Genomic DNA, 22,456 nt, shown 5'->3' on the forward strand with positions numbered 1-22,456 from the left:
ACGTGTTACTCAGAGCACAGATGATCTTAACAATTCTAGAGGTAATTAATAATATAATAACACTTATACTTGGAATGTCCAAAAAAACATATCAGATGTTTTACAGTGTGCTCAGCCTGCTGGTTTGTCCACTTACACACATTCTTTTCATCACATGATCCCTTATAACAAAATCACATGACTTTTTTTATGCGCATACTGGAATTTGTTCGGTAAAAGTTTTTCCATTGCATATACGCATTTTCAAAATTGATGCGTATCTTGGCGTTTCCATCAAGCGTTATTTTTTCTCGCATATCCACAATGCGCATAAAAATAGGTGGATAACTTATTTATCCAAATCCTTCATATTTTATTGGATAATATACACAAGGGGGAAAGGGGGAAATTGTTTTTTTTTTTTTTTGTTTTTTTTTAATAATTAACCTTTTTTATTGTTCAACAGCAAGTAACAAAGAACATACATATACATATGATACATGTTACATATTCAGCCACCTGTCACTAATAAAAACAACACATAAATATTTATGGAAATTAAGGTTGTGGTACCTTTGTAATACATACTCATTTATCCTAATTTTATATGTCGCCAGATATTATCCCTAATTGTATGCACTGGAAATTGTGCTTTTTGACACTTTCAGTGAGTCTTGCTCCAGGCCCTTGCTAATTACTCTTTCTGACATTGACTTTAATTTTTTTTTTAATTTAGAGCAATTCATGAATTGTTGGATAAATAAATGTTTTATGAAAATGTTGTTGTTGTTGTTCCCATCTAAGATCAACAGGCTGTTGACAGAAAAGCTCTTGATGTGCATCATTTGCTCTGTATTATTATTTTTTTCCCCCTGTTTTGGACAGAACTGTCTGTCTCGTAGCCTTGGGTGCCTGTTTGATCTTGCCGCTTCATAATCTGTGAGCATCTGAGCTCTTCATCAGAATCAGCTGTCTCTTTATTATCACCCTTTCAATCAACACTCCAATCTCCTCATTATATGGAGGATAAATCTGTTTGTGTGTCACTGAGCAGATCTAAGTCGCCCTGTGAGTCACACACACCCTGGCATGACATCGGGAGGATTTTTTTTGCTGTAATTTCAATATGCATTAAAACAAAAAACAAAACAAAAATGAACCCCACATTTCTGCTCATGAATTACACACTCCTACATGCACTTTCACACCACACACAAACACCCACACTTGATCAGGAAATAATGAGTGGCGTATTAGTCACATTATTCATTGTCGTTATGACGTCAGTAATGTGTAATCAGATAAGTATTCCCACCACGTAGGTACAGTGGGGTTCATTTGCATCAGTGTTATGTATTCTATTAAACAGGTCACATCTCTTCTGTTCCTTCTTTTTTATAGAGCTTCATTAATTATGAAGCTGTTAGATGCCTTTAAAGGAGTTACCAAAGATGAGCATAACCCATGCCCATCACATATACACACACTCTTTTAGTTTGTTTATTCTCACCAGCATTTGGATATTTAAGAATTATATGGAATGACAACAATATGAAGAAGTGACAAGGATCGATGTAAAGATATCACCATCAGTTCAGATATGGTCATCATACTTTTAAATCTCCCTATGACAAGTGGATGGGATTTTTCTGTTTGTTCATTTAACTTCTAACATGAAGCAGGTTCAACTTAAAATGTATACAGCTTAGACTTATACAGCTAATTAGCTGTGAGCGCTTCTCCAACTGTCGAAGTGTTTTAAAAACGCAAAGCACTCAGCACTGAGCGTGAAATGCACTCAGCCTGACTAGCTGCTGGTGTGTTGAAATGCACCACTTCCATTGACAACAACAGAAAAAAAATGCTCAGCTGGCATTTCTGCAGTGCAAAATGCTTCGGTGGACACGTGCCCTTATTTTTGTCTTCAGAACAATAAAAAAAAAAGATTAATGCTGCTTGTTCAAACTACCTGTTTAAATTGAGCTGAAACAACACAATTCTTGTATTTTTTTTTTTTTTGGCCAGTTTCTTTGTTGTATGTTCAGACTACTTAAAGTTTATAACCATTAAGTTAACTTAAGCGTTTTGTGTTGGGACAACATGAAGGAATTGTGTTGGTCCAACTACCTGGTTAGTGGATTTTGTGGATCACTGCATGCTTTGTGTGCATTTAATTATGTAAATATTTATTTTTTTAGTTGGTGTTAAACAAATTTATTGGATGGTATCCTCAATTAAATTAAGTTCATCCAATTAGTTATTTATTTGAGTGTAGTTCATGTGTAATAGTGTTCAATTTAGGGTCAGCAAGATTTAAAAAAATGTTATTTAATATAAAAAATTGGGTAATGACTGCCGAAAATGCAGCTTTAGAATTCATCAAAAGAAAAACATTACTCTACTCTGAACACAACATTAAGCACATGCATCTAAACAAGCCAAAATTGCTGGTGCTTTTACACATTTTACAAATCTGTTTCTCAACTTAAAATTAAATACCGCTTACATGCACACTAACAAAATGTTGGGTTTGTGGTGAAACAGTTACACAAAATTCCTTTTAGTACATAATTCACAATAGCTTTTATGTTATTTTATACTGTCAGTGTAAAAGTGTTTATCAAAGTTTTGTGGTCTTTGTAATCACAATGCTTTTTTGTTGCTCAGTGTTTAGCTGAAGATTTCTTTTTCCCTTTAAGGAACCTAGTGATGATGACGTTGTTTGTTTTGGTTTCTCGATGATGGTGGTTGCTATGGAGCCCATTTTGTTTTGTGGAAGTTAACAAGAATAAACGACACACAAATTCATGTACTCAAATAGAAAGTATGTCTGCAACAATTTATTGACCCTTTCTAGAGGTTTCATAAATTTTCTTAATTTTGTTCCAACACAAAAAATATTAAGCTAACTTAATTGTTTTTACAAATTTGAGTGAATTTAACATAACACAATTAAGTTGTCTCTAAAAAACTAGTTTTTTTCCATGATTAAATTTGGGCCTTTTGCAAAAGGTGTTCTTTTTCTCTTGGCCTGAAACCAAACATCAGATGTGACCATATCCAGATATTTTGATCTATTTGTCTGCTGGGCTTCCAATGTAAGTGCATTACAACATTTCTTGTTCCTAATATGTGAGAAGGGAGCTGACATGGTTTTCTGATGTTACTGACAACATGACACGAATAGAATTCAACCGAAGCACTTGAGCTGTTCCTGGAAAATTCCAGTAAACCTTTCCTTTAATCGATAAATTGACACATCGGTCTCCCGTTTTACCAGTCTGAACATCAAAGCTCAACATCTCCAGCCTGCAGATCCTTAAACATCAGGTATATGTTGTTCCCACCCTCAAGCTTTTTTGTCCTAGATTTAAAGTCGCCCTTCAGTATAGTGTCTTTTTAGGAAAAGCAGTCTAGAAAGGACACGACAGAATGCCAGTTATATTTAGCTGCAAAAAACACGTTTTGTAACATCAAACTAGCTATCTTTCCTTCGCTTTCCAGCCATTTGCTAATGTTTGATGTGTCATTATCAGACAGACCTCAGGTGGGTTTTTAATTCTCCTCTCTAAGGAGTGAATGCCCAGGGTGACTGAACTGATTTGCAGAGATGTGATCTGAATCAGGGAAAAAAGAGAGCAAACGTGTGTGCGCTAGTGCGTCCATGTGTGCTTTCTCAAATCCTAATTAACTGGCAGGGATCTGGTCCAGGAGAGTTGAAAAGGATGTTGGTTAATCAAAGCAGAATATGTCGAGGTCCGTCTCTCTCTCTCTCTCTCTGTTTGTGTGTGTGTGTGTGTGTGTGTGTGCGCGGGGACAGGCCAGCTGTTCTCCTGTCTCGTTCAGCCCTGTTCTCCATAATACAGAATTATTAAAGAATACTGTTAAGCTAATGCTCTTTTGCTTGCTCTTGCTCTCTCACACTCTCTCTCCGTCCATCTGCATCCCATCACTAACCCGTCTCTTGTTGTCTTTCTGGTCATATTTTTTTTGTGGCGAGCACATCGTGTGATTTTATACTCGCATCATTTAACCCGTTTTTGTTTTGTCGGATAAAGGTTTACCTGAGTGTCTCTTCTCCATCATGTCTCTGTTGTGCGCATTATGCTCTGCCATCTCGTGTCAAGTTGTCTTCATTAAGCAGATTTGCATCACTGGAGTCATCATCTCATTTATCAGTAATTTAGAGGCTCGGATTAATCTGAACTGCTTAATTGAATGAATGGCCGTGGCGATTTCCCGCTCTCTGTTGGTTTGTTGTCGTTGGTGTGTTAGTGTGTGTGTCTCTTCTTCTTGGTCCTGCGTGTTTGCATGTTTTCTGGGAATGAGCGTGTGTTTAGTGATGCTGTATTTCTCGTTGTTTTTGGCAGCCACCAGCACTCGTTTGTGGTGTGGACCACCCACTCTCTGCTTGCTGCATCTCCAACCTATCACCTGACAGGGTAATGCACCAATCAGCTGCCTGTGCTTGTGTTATGTGCCTGTTGCCATTTTCGTCTTGTCCTTTTTATTAAACGTAGAAACTTTGTGTTGTCTGGTTTAGCAAAACCCCCTGACCCTGTTTGACCCTTCCTCTTGTATCATCAATATTCCTTCATCGTCATGTTAAAGCCCTGTCATACTGAGCATGGCGTGATGAATCAAGGCGAATTGGTGACGCACAGAATCCCCTAGGGCAAATTAATGTGCGTGATGTAACGCTGAGCACAACAATGCATTTATTTGGCAACTGTCCCAATATGACGCTCATGCTGATCATCTCTTTTCTGTTTATGAATATGTGTATACTTTTTATTTGGATTTAAATCTGTCTGTAGTTCATTTATGCAACAGTAAATTAAGATAAAGTGTAGAGCTACATCAGAATCACAAACTATTGTGTTTACAAATAAATTATTCAACTTGTCTTTTTTTTTTGCTCCGCAGTTCCTTACCTCGCAAGTTTTTAAATATTTATTTTTGTATTTGTTGCTGATGTTTGAAAAATAAGTCCTCGCTCTTTTGTGCATTGTGTGAACAACTTCATAGGTATCTGTTGTTTCGATTCAAGGGCATCACGGCATCTCGCGTTGTGCTCAGTGTGAAAGGGCCTGTTTGTTGTTACTTGGGTCACAATGCTGTACATGTTGTATATTTCCTATTGGGAGTAGAATTTGATAAAGATTTCTAAGCCATGAATGAAACCTATGGGAGTGAATTCAAGCTCAAGGTTTATTTTGCAACTCTTTTTTTTTTTGTGAATTATGTAGTTTCTCACCAGTAATTCTTGAACTAAAGAAGATTATTTAAAAACAGCTTTATTAATCATTTATTATTTAAATGGTCTGGCCTTTTTTTTTTTTTTTTTGCAGAATAATGTAGTTTCTCACTAGGAATTCCTGAGCTAAAGATGATTATTTATTTTAAAAAAACACACATACATTATTAATAATTTATTATTTAAATGGTCAGCTTTTTTTGCAGAATAATGTAGGTTCTCAGCAGGAATTCCTGAGCTAAAGATGATGATAAAAAAAACAGCTTTATTATTAACTTATTATTTAAAAGGTCATTGTTTTTTTATTAATTTTTTTATGAATAATATATAATATAGTTTCTCACCAGTAATTCTTTAGCTAAAGAAGATTATTTAAAAAAAATAATAATAATAAATATATATATATATATATATATATATATATATATATATATATATATATATATATATATATATATATATATATAAATTATTATTTAAATAGTAAGTGTTTTTTTTTTTGCTGAATAATGTAGTTTCTCACCAGCAATTAAGCTAAAGATGATTATTTACTTTAAAAAGGGATTATTAATTATTTATTACACTGTAAAACCCCAAAAATTAAGGTAACCCTAACCATTTGAGGAAACCAATTGCAACAAACTATTTAAGTTCAAAAACTAATTCTAATGAGTACTGTGAACTTACTGTGCACTAATCCTAATGAGTACTGTGAATCTATTTGAGTAAACGAAGCAATTTGAGCAAAGTAAAACCCAATAATTGATGAGAACTCAAACCGACTGAGTGCAGTAAAACCCAATAAGTTAAGACAACTCAAACCTTTTAAGGAAAACCGATTGCTACAAACCATTTCAGTTAAAAAAACAAAAAAAACAAATCTATTTGAGTACTGTGAACTTACTCCATTTAAGTTAAAATAATGAGGTATTTAACTCATAACACTGTATTACATTGTCTTTAAATGGTCAGTGTTTTTTTTTTGCAGAATTATGTAGGTAGGGTTGTAACAATATACCGGTATGACGGTTTACCACGATTTGAACGTGCACGATTATCATACCATGAACAATTGCATATCAACGGTTTTAACCCTTAAAGACCGAGACAGCCGCCCGCGGCTAAAAATAAGTATTGCTCTTAAATGTTTAATAACTTTTGATCCGCTGATCCGATTCATACAATTCAAAGATTGGCATAAAGAAGAGAACTGAATCTTTCCAGTGCTGTATCACATAACATTCGCGGACTTTCTTTTTTTTTTTTTTTTTTTTTTTTTTTTACATTCGCGGACTTTCAGAGGCTCCGGAATCAGTGCGGTTACGTCATCAAAATTTGACAACGCTGATTTGACAAAGAAACGCTCGTCACTGTGTCTCCGGACAAATCAGACATGATACATTGATGCATTGTCCCTCCTCCATGCCCAGATTGGTTCAAACTCGCTATATCACAACCAAGAGGCATAGGTTTCGCTTTTGTTTGTGGACCAAGCTTTTTGAACAACACGGAATGAGAGATAGGCATACATTTATGCGCGGCTAAATAAAACGCAAAAAAAAAAGTTTTTCATGAAATAATTCTCATACTAAGTACTTTTGCATGCACAGCAGCACAGAAACATGACAAAACAGTGACACGGCAAAGACGAACTGCTGCTCTTGCTGTTTTCAAAAGACGCAAATGAAGATGCAGCTGTTTGTCTGCATTGCAGACAACCATATCCAAATCCATATCGATAGACAACCATATCCATGCTGGCACATAAAACCTAAGGATGTTCCATATTGAATCTAGTTTCGTTATGTAACTATTTATAGTATAGTAAATATTTATATCTATTTTTTACTGAGGATTTGCACCATGTTTATTTGGACTTTATTTGGACTTTGACACATTATTCATTATTTTCTTATTTTTATTTGTTCATTGTAAGTGGTGTTGTTTATAGTAACTAAAAATATATTATTTGGAAAAAGTCAAATTTGCTTCACTGTTCTATTATTTTGTAACATTTGTAACATACCGTATACCGCGAAACCGTCAAACCGTGGTATTGTTTTAGACGATTATCATACCGTGAAAAATTCATACCGTTACAACCCTATATGTAGGTTATCACCAGGAATTCCTGAGCTAAAGATTATTATTTACTTAAAAAAAAAAAAAACATTATTAATCATTTTTTATTTAAATGCTCAGTGCATTTTTTGTAGAATAATGTAGTTTCTCACTAGGAATTCCTGAGCTAAAGATGATTATTTAAAAACAGCTTTAATAATAGTTTATTATTTAAATGGTCAGTGTTTTGTGCAGAACTATGTAGGTTATCACCAGGTACAGCCCTAAAGATGATTATTTACTTAACATTATTTATTATTTAAATGCATTTTTGCAGAATAAAGTTGTTTCTCACCAGGAATTCTTGAGTTAAATTACTTTTAAAAAGAAACGTTATTAATTATTTAAATGATCAGTGCTATTTTGCAGAATGATGTAGTTTTTCCACTAGGAAATTTTGAGCTAAAGATTATTTAAAAAAAAAAACTTTATTAAGTTATTATTAATGTACAGTGCCTTAATTACAAAGTAAGTGTCATGACAGGATTATAATAATATACTCTTTTTGTGTAGTTTTGTTCACCTGTACCTCAGGAGTATTTCATTAATAAAAAAAACTTTTCATTTCCTTTTCAAAAGTTTTTTTCCTGGTTTATTTATTTATTTATTATTTTCTGTTGGATATCATTGATAAAGCTCCGAAACTTGAAGCTGCAAGTGTAAGGTCTGTGAAATGGATGTAATTTTCTCTGTGCTGATCATTTAAGTCCTGTCCTGAGGCCTCATTCATAAATCTTTGAGTAGTTTCCATGCTATAGGCTTGAGTGCTTAGGCAAATTTAATAAAATTCTTCGTACATATGTTATTGTTCTGTTGTTCAGTTGTCTGGAAATGCACAAGCTTTAGGAGCTACTTTGCTTAGCCCCTGAGTAACCATAAGAGCTTATTATGAGGTCTTTTTAATTATTCATCACTTTATATGCTTACAGGGTCCAAAATTAACACCCGCTGAGCGCCAATTGTGAAAACAAATTGGCTTTAGTAAGTAAATAAAACAGAGCCAGTTGGCCGGCAACTTTGTTAGGAACTGCAGCGTTGGAAGATTAAAAATTAAAAAGTCTGATCAACTGATCACTGATGAAAGTGAAGTGCATGATCCACGTCTACTGCTCAGTCTTCAAAGATGTATTTGTCTGAAATATAGCAAAATAAATAGTCTATATTAAAACCAAAATCACTGTATTAGGGTTGTTTTTTCGCCACTAATTCATCAAGGCGACAGTGGGTAGCACAGTGGGTATAGCACGTTCGCCTCACACCAGAAAGGTCACTGGTTCGAGCCTCAGCTGGGTCACTTGGCATTTCTGTGTGGAGTTTGCATGTTCTCCCCATGTTCATATTGGTTTCCTCCAGGTGCTCCGGTTTCCCCCGAAGACATGCACTGTAGGTAAATTGGGTATGCTAAAATTGACTAGTGTATGAGTGTGTGAGTGAGTGTGTGTGCTTCCCAGTGATATGTTGCTGCCGGAGGGGCATCCGCTGCGTCGAAAACATATGCTGGATAAGTTGGCGGTTCATTCCGCTTTGGCGACCCCTTTTTAATAAAGTGACTAAACCGAAAAGAAAATGAATAAATGAATGAATGTATCAACTAAAGGTAAACTAAAGGTATTCATTTTTATTTCGGCTAGAATGAAAGCAGTTTTTAATAAAAAAAAAAAAAAAAACATTTTAAGGTCAAAATTATTAGCCCTTTTAAGCTATTTTTTTTCTGATAGTCTACAGAACAAACCATCATTATACAATAACTTGCCTAATTACCCTAACCTACCTAGTTAACCTAATTAACCTAGTTAAGCCTTTAAATGTCACTTTAAGCTATAAAGAAGTGTTTTTAAAAACATTTAGTCAAATATTATTTACTGTCATCATGGCAGAGATAAAATAAATCAGTTATTAGAAATTAGAGTTATTAAAACTATCATGTTTAAAAATGTGTTAAAAGGGGGGCTAGTAATTCTGACTTCAGCTGTATATTTAGTCGCTTATGCGAGGTGTTTGTAATGCAACGTCTATGAGCAGGACCGTAAATTTGACATTTTCAAATGAGCATTTGAGCATTTTACCAGAGATTTTGTATGCTGATATCCCTTAAAGCTGTGTCTACTGAAGCATCTGAACAAGCACTGAAGCTTGTAACTCCTACAGAGTTGCCATTGGTCTCTGTTTGGTCTCCAGCACTCTTTTTCTTACACTCAGTTTAACCTGACTCCAGTGGATATTCACTGGTTTGGAAATCATCTAGTGCCCATTCGTTACTTTGTGCATTTCAGTTTACAGAGCATCTGGGGCTGTTTCTTTCCTTTTCATTATGAATTTTGGCACAATGACTCACCAGATCTTAGACCTTTTGAACAATTGTTTGTTAATACAACCATTTGACTACTAGTGATTACTGTTTACATACTGTTTACTGTTTCATTCATTTATTTATTTAATTTTTTTTATTCATTCATTCATTCATTCATTCATTCATTCATTTGTTCTTTTATTTATTATTATTTTTTAACTTCCCAGATTCTGCAGGTTGCAATGTCCCGAACTTTGATTGCCTATCTTAAATCAATTGTAATGGTTTGTTTTAGTTCAATTTGAAATTTCCCCAACCAATCGCAGAGCCCGGGGATCAGATTGAGTGCTCCAGCTCGGCCCATACTGATCCGTTCACGTATTTATAAGACATCTTAAAAGAGCCAGTTGCACTAGAGAGGATTTAGATTTTAATATCTGACATGAATTTACTGCATTCAAATGTTTAGTGTTGGTACATTTTCTCTAAAACCCAACAAGACCAAGGATCAAAAATATAATAAAATCCATGATCCTTCAGAAACCACTCAAAAATTTATCATTTGATGCTCAAGAAACTATTCTTATTTTAACCGTTAAAATAGTTGTGCTACTTATTTTTTTTTCTTTGAATAGAAAGTGAAAATGCAGCATTTATTCAAAATGTGAATCTAAAATGTAACATTTTAGATGTGTATAACAATTTAGTGTAATTTTAATAACTTTCAAGCCTAAACCTTTGAACATTAGTGTATATGTTGAAGTATTTTGAATCAGTGTTGCAAAAATGCACGTGAAACCTTCCTCTCTTGTCACAGATATGAGGAACAAAGTCACAACGTGGCATTTTTGTGACCTGCACTGCTTTTCTTAGACATTGAACTTGGCATGTGATGCTGTCATTGACACAATGTCTTGTGCTGTTTGTCACAAATGTTATATATTACACTTAGTCATCATAGAATCGAGGATTAAAGACTTGCCTGATTTGATCTTTTGGTTATTCAGAGCACTGGTTGATCTTAAAATGTTCTGACTGTTTGCTCTTTTACCGTTGAGCTCGGAAAAGGCCAAACTAGCTGACCGCAACATCTGAAGGAACCAATTTAATTTGCTTCCATGATGTTTTTTTATATATACATTTGCCCTATAAAAGGTTGACATAGACAAATAGGAAAGGAAAATGTTTGCTTGTCTTATTAGGCACTCAGAAAAACGAGAGTTCTTCCAAATTACTTTTAACTTCTTTCAAATTAGAAGGCTGTCATTTCTGAGAGACTCGTTTCTGTTGAGTGTCTCATGATAATAAACCTCTGTATTAGCAAACTTGTCTACTAAATGTTGTGCTTTGTGTCAGTTGTGCAAATTTGTGTCTGTGTAGTTTTTTTTCTTCTCATATTAAGGTGGATTTCTGCACCGTAAAAAACAATTAGTAACTTTAAAAAATTAGCAAATATATTATTTTAAAAGGACAAGTAGACTTTACTTAATAAAAACCTAAAGGAAACAGTTTTAACTTGGATTTTTTAAGTTGATTTAATTTTTTTATAATATGCATAGTTAATTTAGTCAATTTTAAAGCAAAGCCTCACTTTAAAGTCAACTAAAAGCTTTAAAAGCAACATTTTTAATTACTTTAAGTCAACCAATTTGGTTGCAGTACACTGCTGTACATACATTTTTGTCATCAATCTCAGTTGTAAGAGCAACGAATAATAACTTGACTTCTTGTTGATCATTTGAAAAAGTGGCAGAATGTAAATTTTTATTATGAATCATGTTGAACTGCATCCCAATCATCACAAATACTGCAGAAGACTTATTGGAACCCGCAAGTCAAGTTTGGTGAAGGAAAAATCATGGTTTGAGCTTGCATTCAGTATGGGGTCATGCGAGAGATCTGCACAGTGAATGGCAACATCCACAACTTGAGTATATCAAGACATTTGTGCTGCCCATTACATTACAAACCACAGGAGAGGGCAAATTCTTTAGCAGGATAGCGCTCAACCTTCAGCCTCCACATCAAAGTTCCTGAAAGCAAAGAAGGTCAAGGTCATCCAGGATTGGCCAGCCTAGCCACCAGACATGAATATTATTGAGCATGTCTGGGGTAAGATGGAGGAGGCATTGAAGATAAATCCAGAGAATATTGATGAACTCTGGGAGTCCTGCAAGAACGATTTCTTTGCCATTCCAGAGGACTTTATTATTAATAAGTTATTTGAGTCGTTGCATAAATGTTTGGATGCAGTCCTCCAAGCTCATGGGAGTCATAAACAATATATTTTTTTCCACTGCACAATGACTTTATGTTCTATACCAGGGGTCACCAGTCTCGTTCCTGGAGGTCCGGTGCCTTACAGGGTTCAGCTCCAACTTGGCTCAACACACCTGCCTGGGTGTTTCAAGTAGTAAGACTTTGATTAGCTTGTTCCGGGGTGTTTGATTATGGTTGGAGCTAAAATCTGCAGGACATCAGACCTCCAGGAACAAGTTTGGTGATCCTTGTTCTATACTGTATATTATTTCTGTTCAGTGACAAGACTTGTTTTGTCTAAGCAGACCTTACTGTCCTAATTAAATAATTAAAAATCAAGGCATGATCACATTTATTTTGGTAAAATAAGCATCATCTACAGAGGCCTTTGCCTTTATATTTCAAATAAGCCACTTTTGATACCAAATGATTAACAAAAGTCAATTATTTGTTGTTCCCAAAACTTTTATAGGTGACAAGGCTTTTGTCAGGTACTGTATATAATCATATAATTACTGCACTGTAAAGAATGCTGGTTTTCACACAATTGATTTCTGTCAGAGCAACATCAAGGAATTATTTGAACTTATTCGTTTTTACAAATTTAAGTGGATTGAACATAAAACAGTTTAGTTGTCCACCAAAAAACCTCAAGAATATTGTTATTTCGGCACATTTTAAATAAGTAGTTTGAACAAACAGCAAACATAATATTTTTGAGTGTGTATTTAAAAAACAAAAGTGTTGTCTTTAAATGAGGAGGCATTTTGCACATTCAAGGAACAAATATTGCATTTTCAGTCGAACAAATGTGATCCTTTTTGCACATCTGTCTACTTGCTTATACCCGCATAATAACCCTCCCTCCTCTCTTTCTCTTTCTTTTTTTGGACAGATCACTAGTGGAGGATGATGATGCTCAGATGATGAAGGTATCGCTGGGATGCAGTGAAATGGGCCTCTCCTCCCACTTGCAGGCCTCGAAGACGGGAAACACACGCTTCTTTACCAGCAACACACACAGTTCTGTGGTTTTACAGGTGAGTGTGTGTGAATACATGTGTCACTTACTAAACGTCAAGGTGGGGCGTCACCATCTGCCGGTCCGGCATGGTGTCACACATGAGAGTGTGTTTGGACGAGACTGTGAAGGTCATCACTGCTGTTTGCTGGCACTCAGGCTTGAACTCGCACATGTACATGATAGTGTTATTGTCATCATCATTGGTGGTGGTGGTGGGTGTTCATGAAGTGCAGAAGGACGTTCATTAGTATCTTTCTGCGGCTCAGATGACAGGTGCTTGAGTGCGAATCAAAGGTGAGATTTTAATTGGAATTTGCAGTGATGTGTTGCAGAAAGATCAATAAGTGAAGGTCATCTGCTTCATTTTGTTTGTGTTTGCGTCTGTTCATATTTACTTTAACCCGCTGACGCATGAGGCATTTTTGTATTTTAAAAAGTACATTTGGACTAGGGATGCAATGAGTAACCGATTTCACTATTAACTGCGATTTAATTCGTCATGGCTAATTAATCAGGAAGGCTTTTCAACACCATGTTTCTGCATGGAACAAAACTGCTGCAACTTGAAGTGATGCCTACTGAGTGCTAGTTTGAAGTTCCGAGCCTGTACTTTACACCATGCACACTGGATTCAATTTGGCTGAGGCTATTAACTAAGGGCCAGTCACATATCACCTCTTTTGCACGCGCAAGTTTGTTATTTCCAATGGAGGCGCGTAGCTTGCATATATAGAGCGAGGGACTTGTGCTTTTCAGACGCACATTTTACTGTAAAAGGGAAATACTTAGCTATTATGTAACTTAGATTTACATTAGACAAATACTACTCATTTATTTATTCATTTATTTATTGATTTTTAATTTTATTTATTAATTCTAATTTTATTTATTTTAATTTAGTTAACAAAATTTATTTATTAATTCATTTTAAATTCATTTATTTAAAAAATTGTATTTATATATTTTCATTTGTTTTTAATTTATTAACTTATATTAATTTATTAAATTTTATTTATTTATTGTAATTAATTTTATTTTATTTATCTAAAATTAATTAATAAATATTTTTTATTTTTTTATTACAATTTTTATTTTTTTATTTATTGACATTCATTTTCTGTGTAAAATTATTACTTATGTTTAAATGCCAACTTTTTTCACTTATTTTTAAGTCCAAATAGAAATGGACTATTGTTTGTTTTTAAATATTGTTTTGTGTCATATTATTTAGTTACTGAGCAGCAATAAATAACACTTTAAAATATAAGGAGTTTTCATGTGATTTTTCTAAACTAGTAATGTTTTGAAATTAATGAATGCATAATAATGGTAATAATCGTGATTATTCCTCAGACTAAAATTGCACAACCAAAATCTCTATTCGTTGCATCCCCAATTTGAACACATTTAAAGAAGTAATAATGCTTAATCACTTAAGAAACAATAAATATAAAGATATCTTTAATGAATGATGATTATGTTAATGTCCACATTATTGTGCAATTTAATGTTCTGTTTAATATAAGCACTAATGCATATCTGCCACTTTTTTTAAATGTGTTTGTGCTCTTTAAAGCAGTATGGATTCTGATTGGCTGCCAATGTTATTATTGACTGAAAGAAATCAGGCTGAAAGTGTTTGCAGTCTGAGCGTAAAGTAACAAATACATAAAGTTTTACCATTAAATGAGTTTGTGCACCAAAAAGTTGATATCTTCGTTTAATTCTTCTTCTAAAAATATTTTAACTTTAATTTCAAATGCAATTTTAAGCTGTCAATCTTGCTTTCGAAAAGATTGAATGAAATTAATTGGGTTTATTCTTAAAGTAAGAACAGATACATGTCACATAAATATCCTTCTCATTTTAATCTTAAACTGTAGTGCCACCTTTTGTGGCCAATACAGCATCAATTTGTCTTGTGAATGCAGATACAAGTCATGCACATTTTCCAGAGGGCTATTGAGCCTTACTTCTTGCAGAATAGTCTTCAGGTCACTACCTGTTGCTGGTGGAGGAAAACTCGTCCTTCCAAAACATCCTAAAGGTGCTCAATAATATGTGCATTTTGGCACTGTGCAGGCCATGGGAGATGTTCAACTTCACTTTCATGTTCATCAAACCACTCTGCTACCAGTCTTGCTTGGTGCATTATCATCCTGATACATGGCATCGCCTTCAGGATACAATGTTTGAACCATTGGGTGCACATGGTCTTCCAGAATATTTGGTAGTCATTTGGCAGTCCCATCTAGCACAAGTATTGGGCCCAAACCATCACTAATCCACCATCATGCGTCAATCTGGGCATGCAACAGTGGTACCCTTCTTTGGGGCTTCTCAACACCGTAACTCTCCCAGATGTGGGAAAGACAGTGCAGATGGACACATCAGAGAACAATACATGTTTCACAGCAAATGTTTTTTCAGTATTCTCATCATCAGAAAGGGTTTGTTCATCTCTTAAGCAGAAAAGGTAATGGAAAAAATGATAAGGTAGCGAAAAAGTCTATGAAGTTATGAGAACACTACAAATATCGTCTGCTTAGTTTACTTTAATTGGTCTGAAAAGTGCTGTAATAAGTGTTAAGTTTACTTTCATGAAGCTGGTTAATGAAACATTTCTGATGTAATATTTTATTCATCAAGGACAACTGATAAGAAAGACATCTGATTCAAATGAAACTTGCTCTTTTGAACTTGTATTGCTGTATTTTGAGTGAATATAAGTGCAGCCTTGATGAGACTTCTTAAAAGCACTTAAAAATCTTACCGACCTTAAACTTTTGAACAGTTTCAAAGTCTATATGCTCACGCACAGACACATTAAAACATTACATGATCACTTTTTGTCTCCAGCACTGACAATTAACATTGGCACTGTGAGGTCACTCTATTGATTCCTGTCAAAATGTCATTGACAGCCATCATCAATCAGCTGATCTGCATTCAGCCTGAAACCAGCTCCTGCTGTGAGATCAAGCAGACTGTAAACAACATTTGCGTGTCAACTTCACATTGAGGTTAATTTGGTTCGATTCAGTTTGGTAAATCAAAATATTTTAAACGAACCCTGATACATTCATAACGTAACTCATGTAAATTGAAACTGAAGATTCATAACTTAATTTTATAGTACTCATTGAAAATGACCCTCAAACATTGTTTCATGCATTTAACGGGTTATAACAATATCATGAATGCATATTGTCAGTGTTGAAGATGAAAGCTTAAGCTATTAAGTGACGGCTGCTTATCATGTCTGTTTAAATCTGTCACATGTGTCCTAAAGCACCGCAGCCGCATCTCTCTATAATATCACTAACTGCTGGAAAAGTGATTTGATTTCCATGGTTTGTTGGGAAACAGCACTCGGTTAATTTGATTGGATGTTTATCCCCAGGCTCTGTGCTTCCTCATACACTGAGCACACTCTGAATGAGAGGTTTCGCTGAGGAAGCAGGTTTCACTGTGTGTTTTAGCATATGATTTGTGTTGCATATCCATTTTCTTTATACAGATTATGCATAAAAATAATATTATGAAATCATAATATTATACGAGTACCCACATGAAATGCAGTTACTTATTTATTTTTCAGTTTCTTGGCTACCCAATTGTACACAATTAAGCTTTTTTACATAGTCATGTTTGATGTTATTAACAATAATATGAAAAAATATTATTATTATCATCATACATTGTGTCAGTGGTCCTCAACAATGTACAAAGGCCTCTGACTGTATTTCTGGTACTTCTGATGTAAAGAAAAGGCTGCATCTGAAAAATTTACCTAGAAGAGCAATATTTACTTGCAAAAGTTTAGTAAGTAAAATAACATTTCATAATAAAAACAATCTGTCCCAATAGAACTTATTATTCAGTGTTTCAACATTATTATTAATTATTATTATTATTATTATTATTATTATTATTATTAAGAAATTTACAATATGATGTTTCTAGTCATTTGTGTTTTACAAGCTTATTTCAAGCACATAACCCTATTTTTCTGCAATTTTCCACACTATAAAATATTTTAGAACTTGAGATAACAAATGATCAATTATCAAGTATTTGTTTTATTAATGTTTCTGACTTTTAAAATTATATTAATTCCCAAATCAAGATCTTGCTCTTAAAATTCAAATATATCCAAATTTTTCATGACAACTTGCATCTGAAATTTAGTTGTTTTAGTTTACTTCAAATATGTCAATTTAAAGGTCACCTATGATGAAAATCATCTTTTTGAATTTCAATTTGTTTGGAGAGAACTGTGTGTAGGTATAGTGTATCCACAGGCATATTATAGTGATATAAAGACAAAAAATCTCTTTTTCTTAAATTTCCTGATATTAAAATAGGACCCAAATTCCTCCGATATTGAGGCACCCCGCAACGTGACGTAGGAGTGCGGTTTTCCCACCCACCAAATTGATTGACAGCCACGTATTAACATGTCTCCATAGTAACGCATATAATCATATCAACAAGACAGGGCGAGCATAAAGTAACCAGGATTTGAAAAATCTGTTCTCTGAAAGTTCTCTGTGATCATCAATCATTATCAAATGTGACCAAGAGTGAGTTGTACAAATTTAAAATGTATTAAAACAGTGCATGTTTGTACTGAATTGCAGCGATTTTACTGTCTTTATTTTATCACCACTGCTGCGTGTCAGTACAATTATAAAAGAAGGCGCTTCAATCCCAGTTTGTGGAAATTAAATCAGGTTTATTTTGTACATCAACATAACGGATATTCATACAGCACTGGATATTAACGTGTATCCTGTCACATTTGCCATGCAAAAACACAACAAAGTTAATTGTGCGCACTGTGTGTGTGCGTGCGTGAACCTTGTTATGACATTGTGTGTGACTCATCGTTGCAGAAAGGCTTGAAATAACTCCACAATAAATACATCAGATACTCATTGGGAATGTTCTTACTGTAGAATTTCACACAAACGTTACGTGAGATCTGCTTTCTTCATGTCTGTGACTGTGCTGTTTATCTGACGCAGCCAGGGCAGAGATTGAGGCACTCTCTGACAGACACTTGGGAACCGTGTGAAGGGAGAACTAGCATTAAAGTCACGGGCAACAAAAACAGCTATATTGTTTTCAGAGCAGAAAATTCCAATATTCTGAAAGGTATTATAAATATTCTGATGGGTGTTTTGAGTTGAAACTTTACAGACACATTCTGGAGACACTAAAGACATATCCTAAATCTTTTAAATCTTGAAAAAGGGGTAACATAGGTGCCCTTTAAGCTTTGGCGGAACTGCGCAGAAACACTGTGTCTGACTACCACCGGTTTACATGCTGTTAATGTTCATGTAACCTTCACACACCCACACGCAGTGTTTGTATGTGTAGATGCCTGAGCACAAAACACTTTAGCTGTCACATTAAATGCAGTGTAACCTGAGTGTTGTCATCTTTCGCATTTTTGCATTCAGTCATTTACCAGACGCTTTTATCCTGAGCAACTTACAAAGAGGCACATCTCAAGCCAAGCCTTTAAATGTAGATTTTGCTTCAGACGCTGATGTTATGAGGCCAGTCGGCTCTTCCGTGTGGCACATCTGTAAAAAAAATCCGTCCCAGGGGCTGCAGTACAAGCTTATGTTTAATTTCAGTAAGTGTATCGCTGATTGGATTGTGCCTTATTTCATGTCCTCTCACACACGCCTGGCGTTTGCTATAGCACATGCTGGTGGATTGAGGCTGACTGTGAGTGTGTGCGTGTGAATGAGTGAGTGGACGATGCTTCTGTCCTGTTAATTATGGCTGGTCTCAGCTCTGGGAGTCCATCTCTGCTTCAGTCCCCTCATGCTTCTGACCTCCTGTTCATTAATTAACCCCGCAATCTTTTATTCAGAAATGACGCTCATGGGACGCATAGTAACGATTTAGCTCCTTAACATTCACACACTGATTTCCTGGGTGATAACAACAGATGTTTTAGAGTTTTAGCGGTTTTGTTTTGTGCAATCTCTTTCTTCTCCTTAGTGAATTCATTAGGTGTATTACAAAAATTCTCTCTTTTTCTGTGTGCTTTATTTTTTCCGTTCTCTTTGTGTCTCAGGGTTTTGACCAGTTGAGGATAGAAGGCCTGCTGTGTGATGTCACGTTGGTGGCGGGAGACGGGGATGAGGCGTTTCCTGTTCACCGAGCCATGATGGCCTCCTCCAGCGACTACTTTAAAGCCATGTTTACAGGTGAGCGAGAGCACGCCACGGGATAACAAAGGATTAGGTGAGGTGAAGAAGCGATTAAGGAAGGAGAATGAGGGCTTTCTTGAACCGAGAGGTCAAAGATTGACTGAAGCAAAGGAGAAAAGAGATTGTAGTTAAGACGAGACATTGTAAATGAATAGGGAGAATAACTAATGGTTGTCATCATCATTTTTTTTTTGTATTGCATCTTTCTTTAAATGTTGTGTATGCAAATGAAGCATTCTTATATCCTAATAGTTTATATTAAGTGGCCATAACTGCTTCCATCAAAAAGTAAATTCATTGTACTTACTGTGTTTATGATGTATTGCAGAACACCTCTTGTGCTCTTGAGGTGGTATACAGGTTCAGGACAGATTTGGTGGTATGGGAAGGTTTAAGGGTGGGGTAAGGTATAAGGGATGGTCGACAATGTAATTAAAAAAACAATTACAGACAATAAATACAGATGTAAATACATTAAGTTATTTAATTAATCATAAGTGCAATATTAAAGCATTTACTTACACAATAAGCACATTGTAACAAATGATTAATTTAAGCGTAAACGCATATTAGTTGAGGTTACCTAATATTTAATGAAATATGCAATTAATTTGCTTAAATTTCTGGATTATCTGCAACACGTTGTATATAATCAGGCAAATTATGAATGAACATATCCCACTGTAAAAAGCTTCAGAAGAGTAAAACTGTAACGTCCAGGGGCTCTGTTTTATTGATCTAAGCACAAAGTCTAAAGTGCATGGTGCAAAATTATTAAAGATGTTTCTGAATTGACTTTTGCTATTTTTAGGACTGAAAAAATGCTTTGCGCCCAGGCGCATGGTCTAACAGGGCTTGTGCTTATTCTCTTAATGAGTTATGAGTGTGTTTTGAGCATAATGTGCATTAAACCAACCAGAGTCTATCTCCCATTCCCTTTAAAAGTCAGTTGCATCTCGCCATGGTGCATTTGCTATTTACATGACAGACTTTGTGAGTGGCTGAGCGCTTCACTAGCGAGCAAACCATCTGCAGCATGAGGATAAAGAATGAGCCTCCTCCATTAAGACTCTTAACTTTCTCTTTACTTTTACTCTTTACTCCTTTACTTTCATGGATAAGGAAACAATGTATTACGGGTACGCACTCCACTGAAGACATCTATTAACCTACATATTTAATTTTGTTTGTTAAACACAAATATTGGTTTCTAAACTATTTGTAAATTCAGTTCCAATTTCCAGCCAACAAATAAATGAACAATAATAAAGTGTGGTCAAAAAACTGAGTTATATCCAAAAACATGCCCTATTCTCATGCCCTTATGCTGGTAATTATAATAAACTAATATAAATGCACATTTTCATGAATAAACTGAAAGAAACCTCCAGAGATGTAGGAGATAGTGGTTTTTATGTATTTGTAGGAAATGGTAATTTCTGTAATATTTTGATCCTTTATTTTTTTCATATGTAAAGATATTTGTGTATTCCTGTACATCCTGTGTACATGTGTACACATTTAGACCTGCATAGGCACATAACTAGCGTGCTCTGTGCTGGACTTTAGACCAGTTTTCATTTGGTCAGTGGCGTGGTCTATTTCAGTTCTTTTGACCAACTGAAAGCTGGTCTAAAGTACAGCACAGAGCACATTAGTTATGTGCCTATGCAGATCCAAAAAGCTTACACTTTGCTTAATAAACAGAATGTACAGAAATGCACAAATATCTTTACATATGGAAATAAATAAAGGATTAAAATATTACAAAAATGATCATTTTCTACAAAAATATAAAACCACTACCACCTCCTTCATCTCTGGAGGTCTTTTCAGTTTATTCATGATAATTTGCATTTTTATTAGGTTTCTATAATCAGCAGTATAAAAACAAGTTTAGATGTGTCCACCTGTCGTGTTTTGGAAACTTATACATCACCATATGGGGCATAAGAATATGATATGTTTGGATATTTTTGACCACCTCCTTTTTAGACTGGAACACCCATTTAAACATTTAAAAAGTTATTTAAACAATGAGGCGCAAAACGTGAAAACGACACTTGCACTGGTCTGAAAATAGCAACAAATTGCAATTACAGCTCAGTGCAGGAGAGTAAACTCATTTTGAGAACGTAGCTTTTAACAATATGTATTGTAACTGAAATCTGCAAAGCCAAATTGATAGAGTGCAAGCAAAGAAACACTTTTAAGGTATACTTTGGATGTTTACTTCACATTGGAGTGAACAAAATTATGAAAAGCCTAAAATAGTTTTTGGCCGCAGTGTCTTGAAAAACATTGCCTCATAAAATGTTTTGAACTTTACAGTAAGATCCTCAAAACTAGGTTTTGTTTGTGCTTACCAATGTCTCCTAAAATCTCCTTATGTTAATCATGTTAAAATCGGTAGCATGTCAGTCTCATTTAGTTGAACTGGAGACTTGCGCTCAGAGCTCTAAATGTTCTTGATTCTCCATCCGTTCTTCCCCCTCCCTTCCCGTCTCTCTCAGAAACGCTCTTGTTTCTTGGGAAGAAAGAACAAAGCCAGTGAGGTGAAAAAAGATAAGACGGCAAGGGATATGCTCAGGGTTATTTGGGAAAGCTTGTTCAGAGATTATCTTTTCAATGAAAAGGACTTCGTTTCATTATTTGAATTGAGTTCAGCTATTCCCTAAATAATTATGCCATTTAATACAGCATACTGCCAACCCCTGGATGAGTTTTTAACACAAAAACTATTATGAGAGAGCACTTAAACAATTATGAAGGAGCAGCGCGTACAGGGAATAGTCTTTCTGCAGGCTTACACCATTTCGCAACTAGAGCTGGGGGAAAATCAATTCATCTATGGATCTTGTTTCTGAATTCAGTGTGTGGTTTTTAAATCATGGTGTTATGAAAGAAAATATTCACTTTACTACTGTACAGTTTTCTTTGCTAATTAAATCCTTCCTGATTTAAATATGACACATAAGATTATAATTCAATATTAACCAAACATTTAAATGGTTAGTTCATCTAAAAATGAAAATAATGTTATTAATTACTTACATTAATGTCATTTAAAAGTCCTTTGTTTGTATTCAGAACTCAAATGAAGATACTTTAGATATTTAGCTCACTCACCCTCCATATACTACAATAGTCACAAGAGGTTCACAGTCCAGAAAAAAAAAACAAAAAAATCTCAAAACAGACTACATGTCTTCTGTGCCTTCAATTGGATTATGGTCAAGCTACGGGAATACTTTTGTGTGCTCATAAAACAAAATCAGTCACTATATTTT

The 22,456-nt window shown here is 34.8% G+C and overlaps 1 protein-coding gene across 10 annotated transcripts in view; it reads left to right on the top strand.

Moving 5' to 3' along the window:
- The window catches only part of klhl13 (kelch-like family member 13), a 93,928-nt gene that overhangs the window by 51,272 nt on the left and 20,200 nt on the right, over positions 1 to 22,456 (top strand). For 5 of the 10 annotated variants that reach the window (XM_087251285.1, XM_087251287.1, XM_087251286.1 and 2 more), the window contains 3 exon segments: positions 4,350 to 4,421; positions 12,802 to 12,946; positions 19,031 to 19,163. In XM_087251285.1, the coding sequence (XP_087107411.1) occupies positions 4,350 to 4,421; positions 12,802 to 12,946; positions 19,031 to 19,163 (350 nt within the window). 10 annotated transcript variants of the gene reach the window in all.

This window comes from Danio rerio, chromosome 5 (genome assembly GCF_052040795.2).
Source record: "Danio rerio strain M-AB ecotype USA chromosome 5, GRCz13ab, whole genome shotgun sequence".
NCBI lineage: Eukaryota > Metazoa > Chordata > Actinopteri > Cypriniformes > Danionidae > Danio > Danio rerio.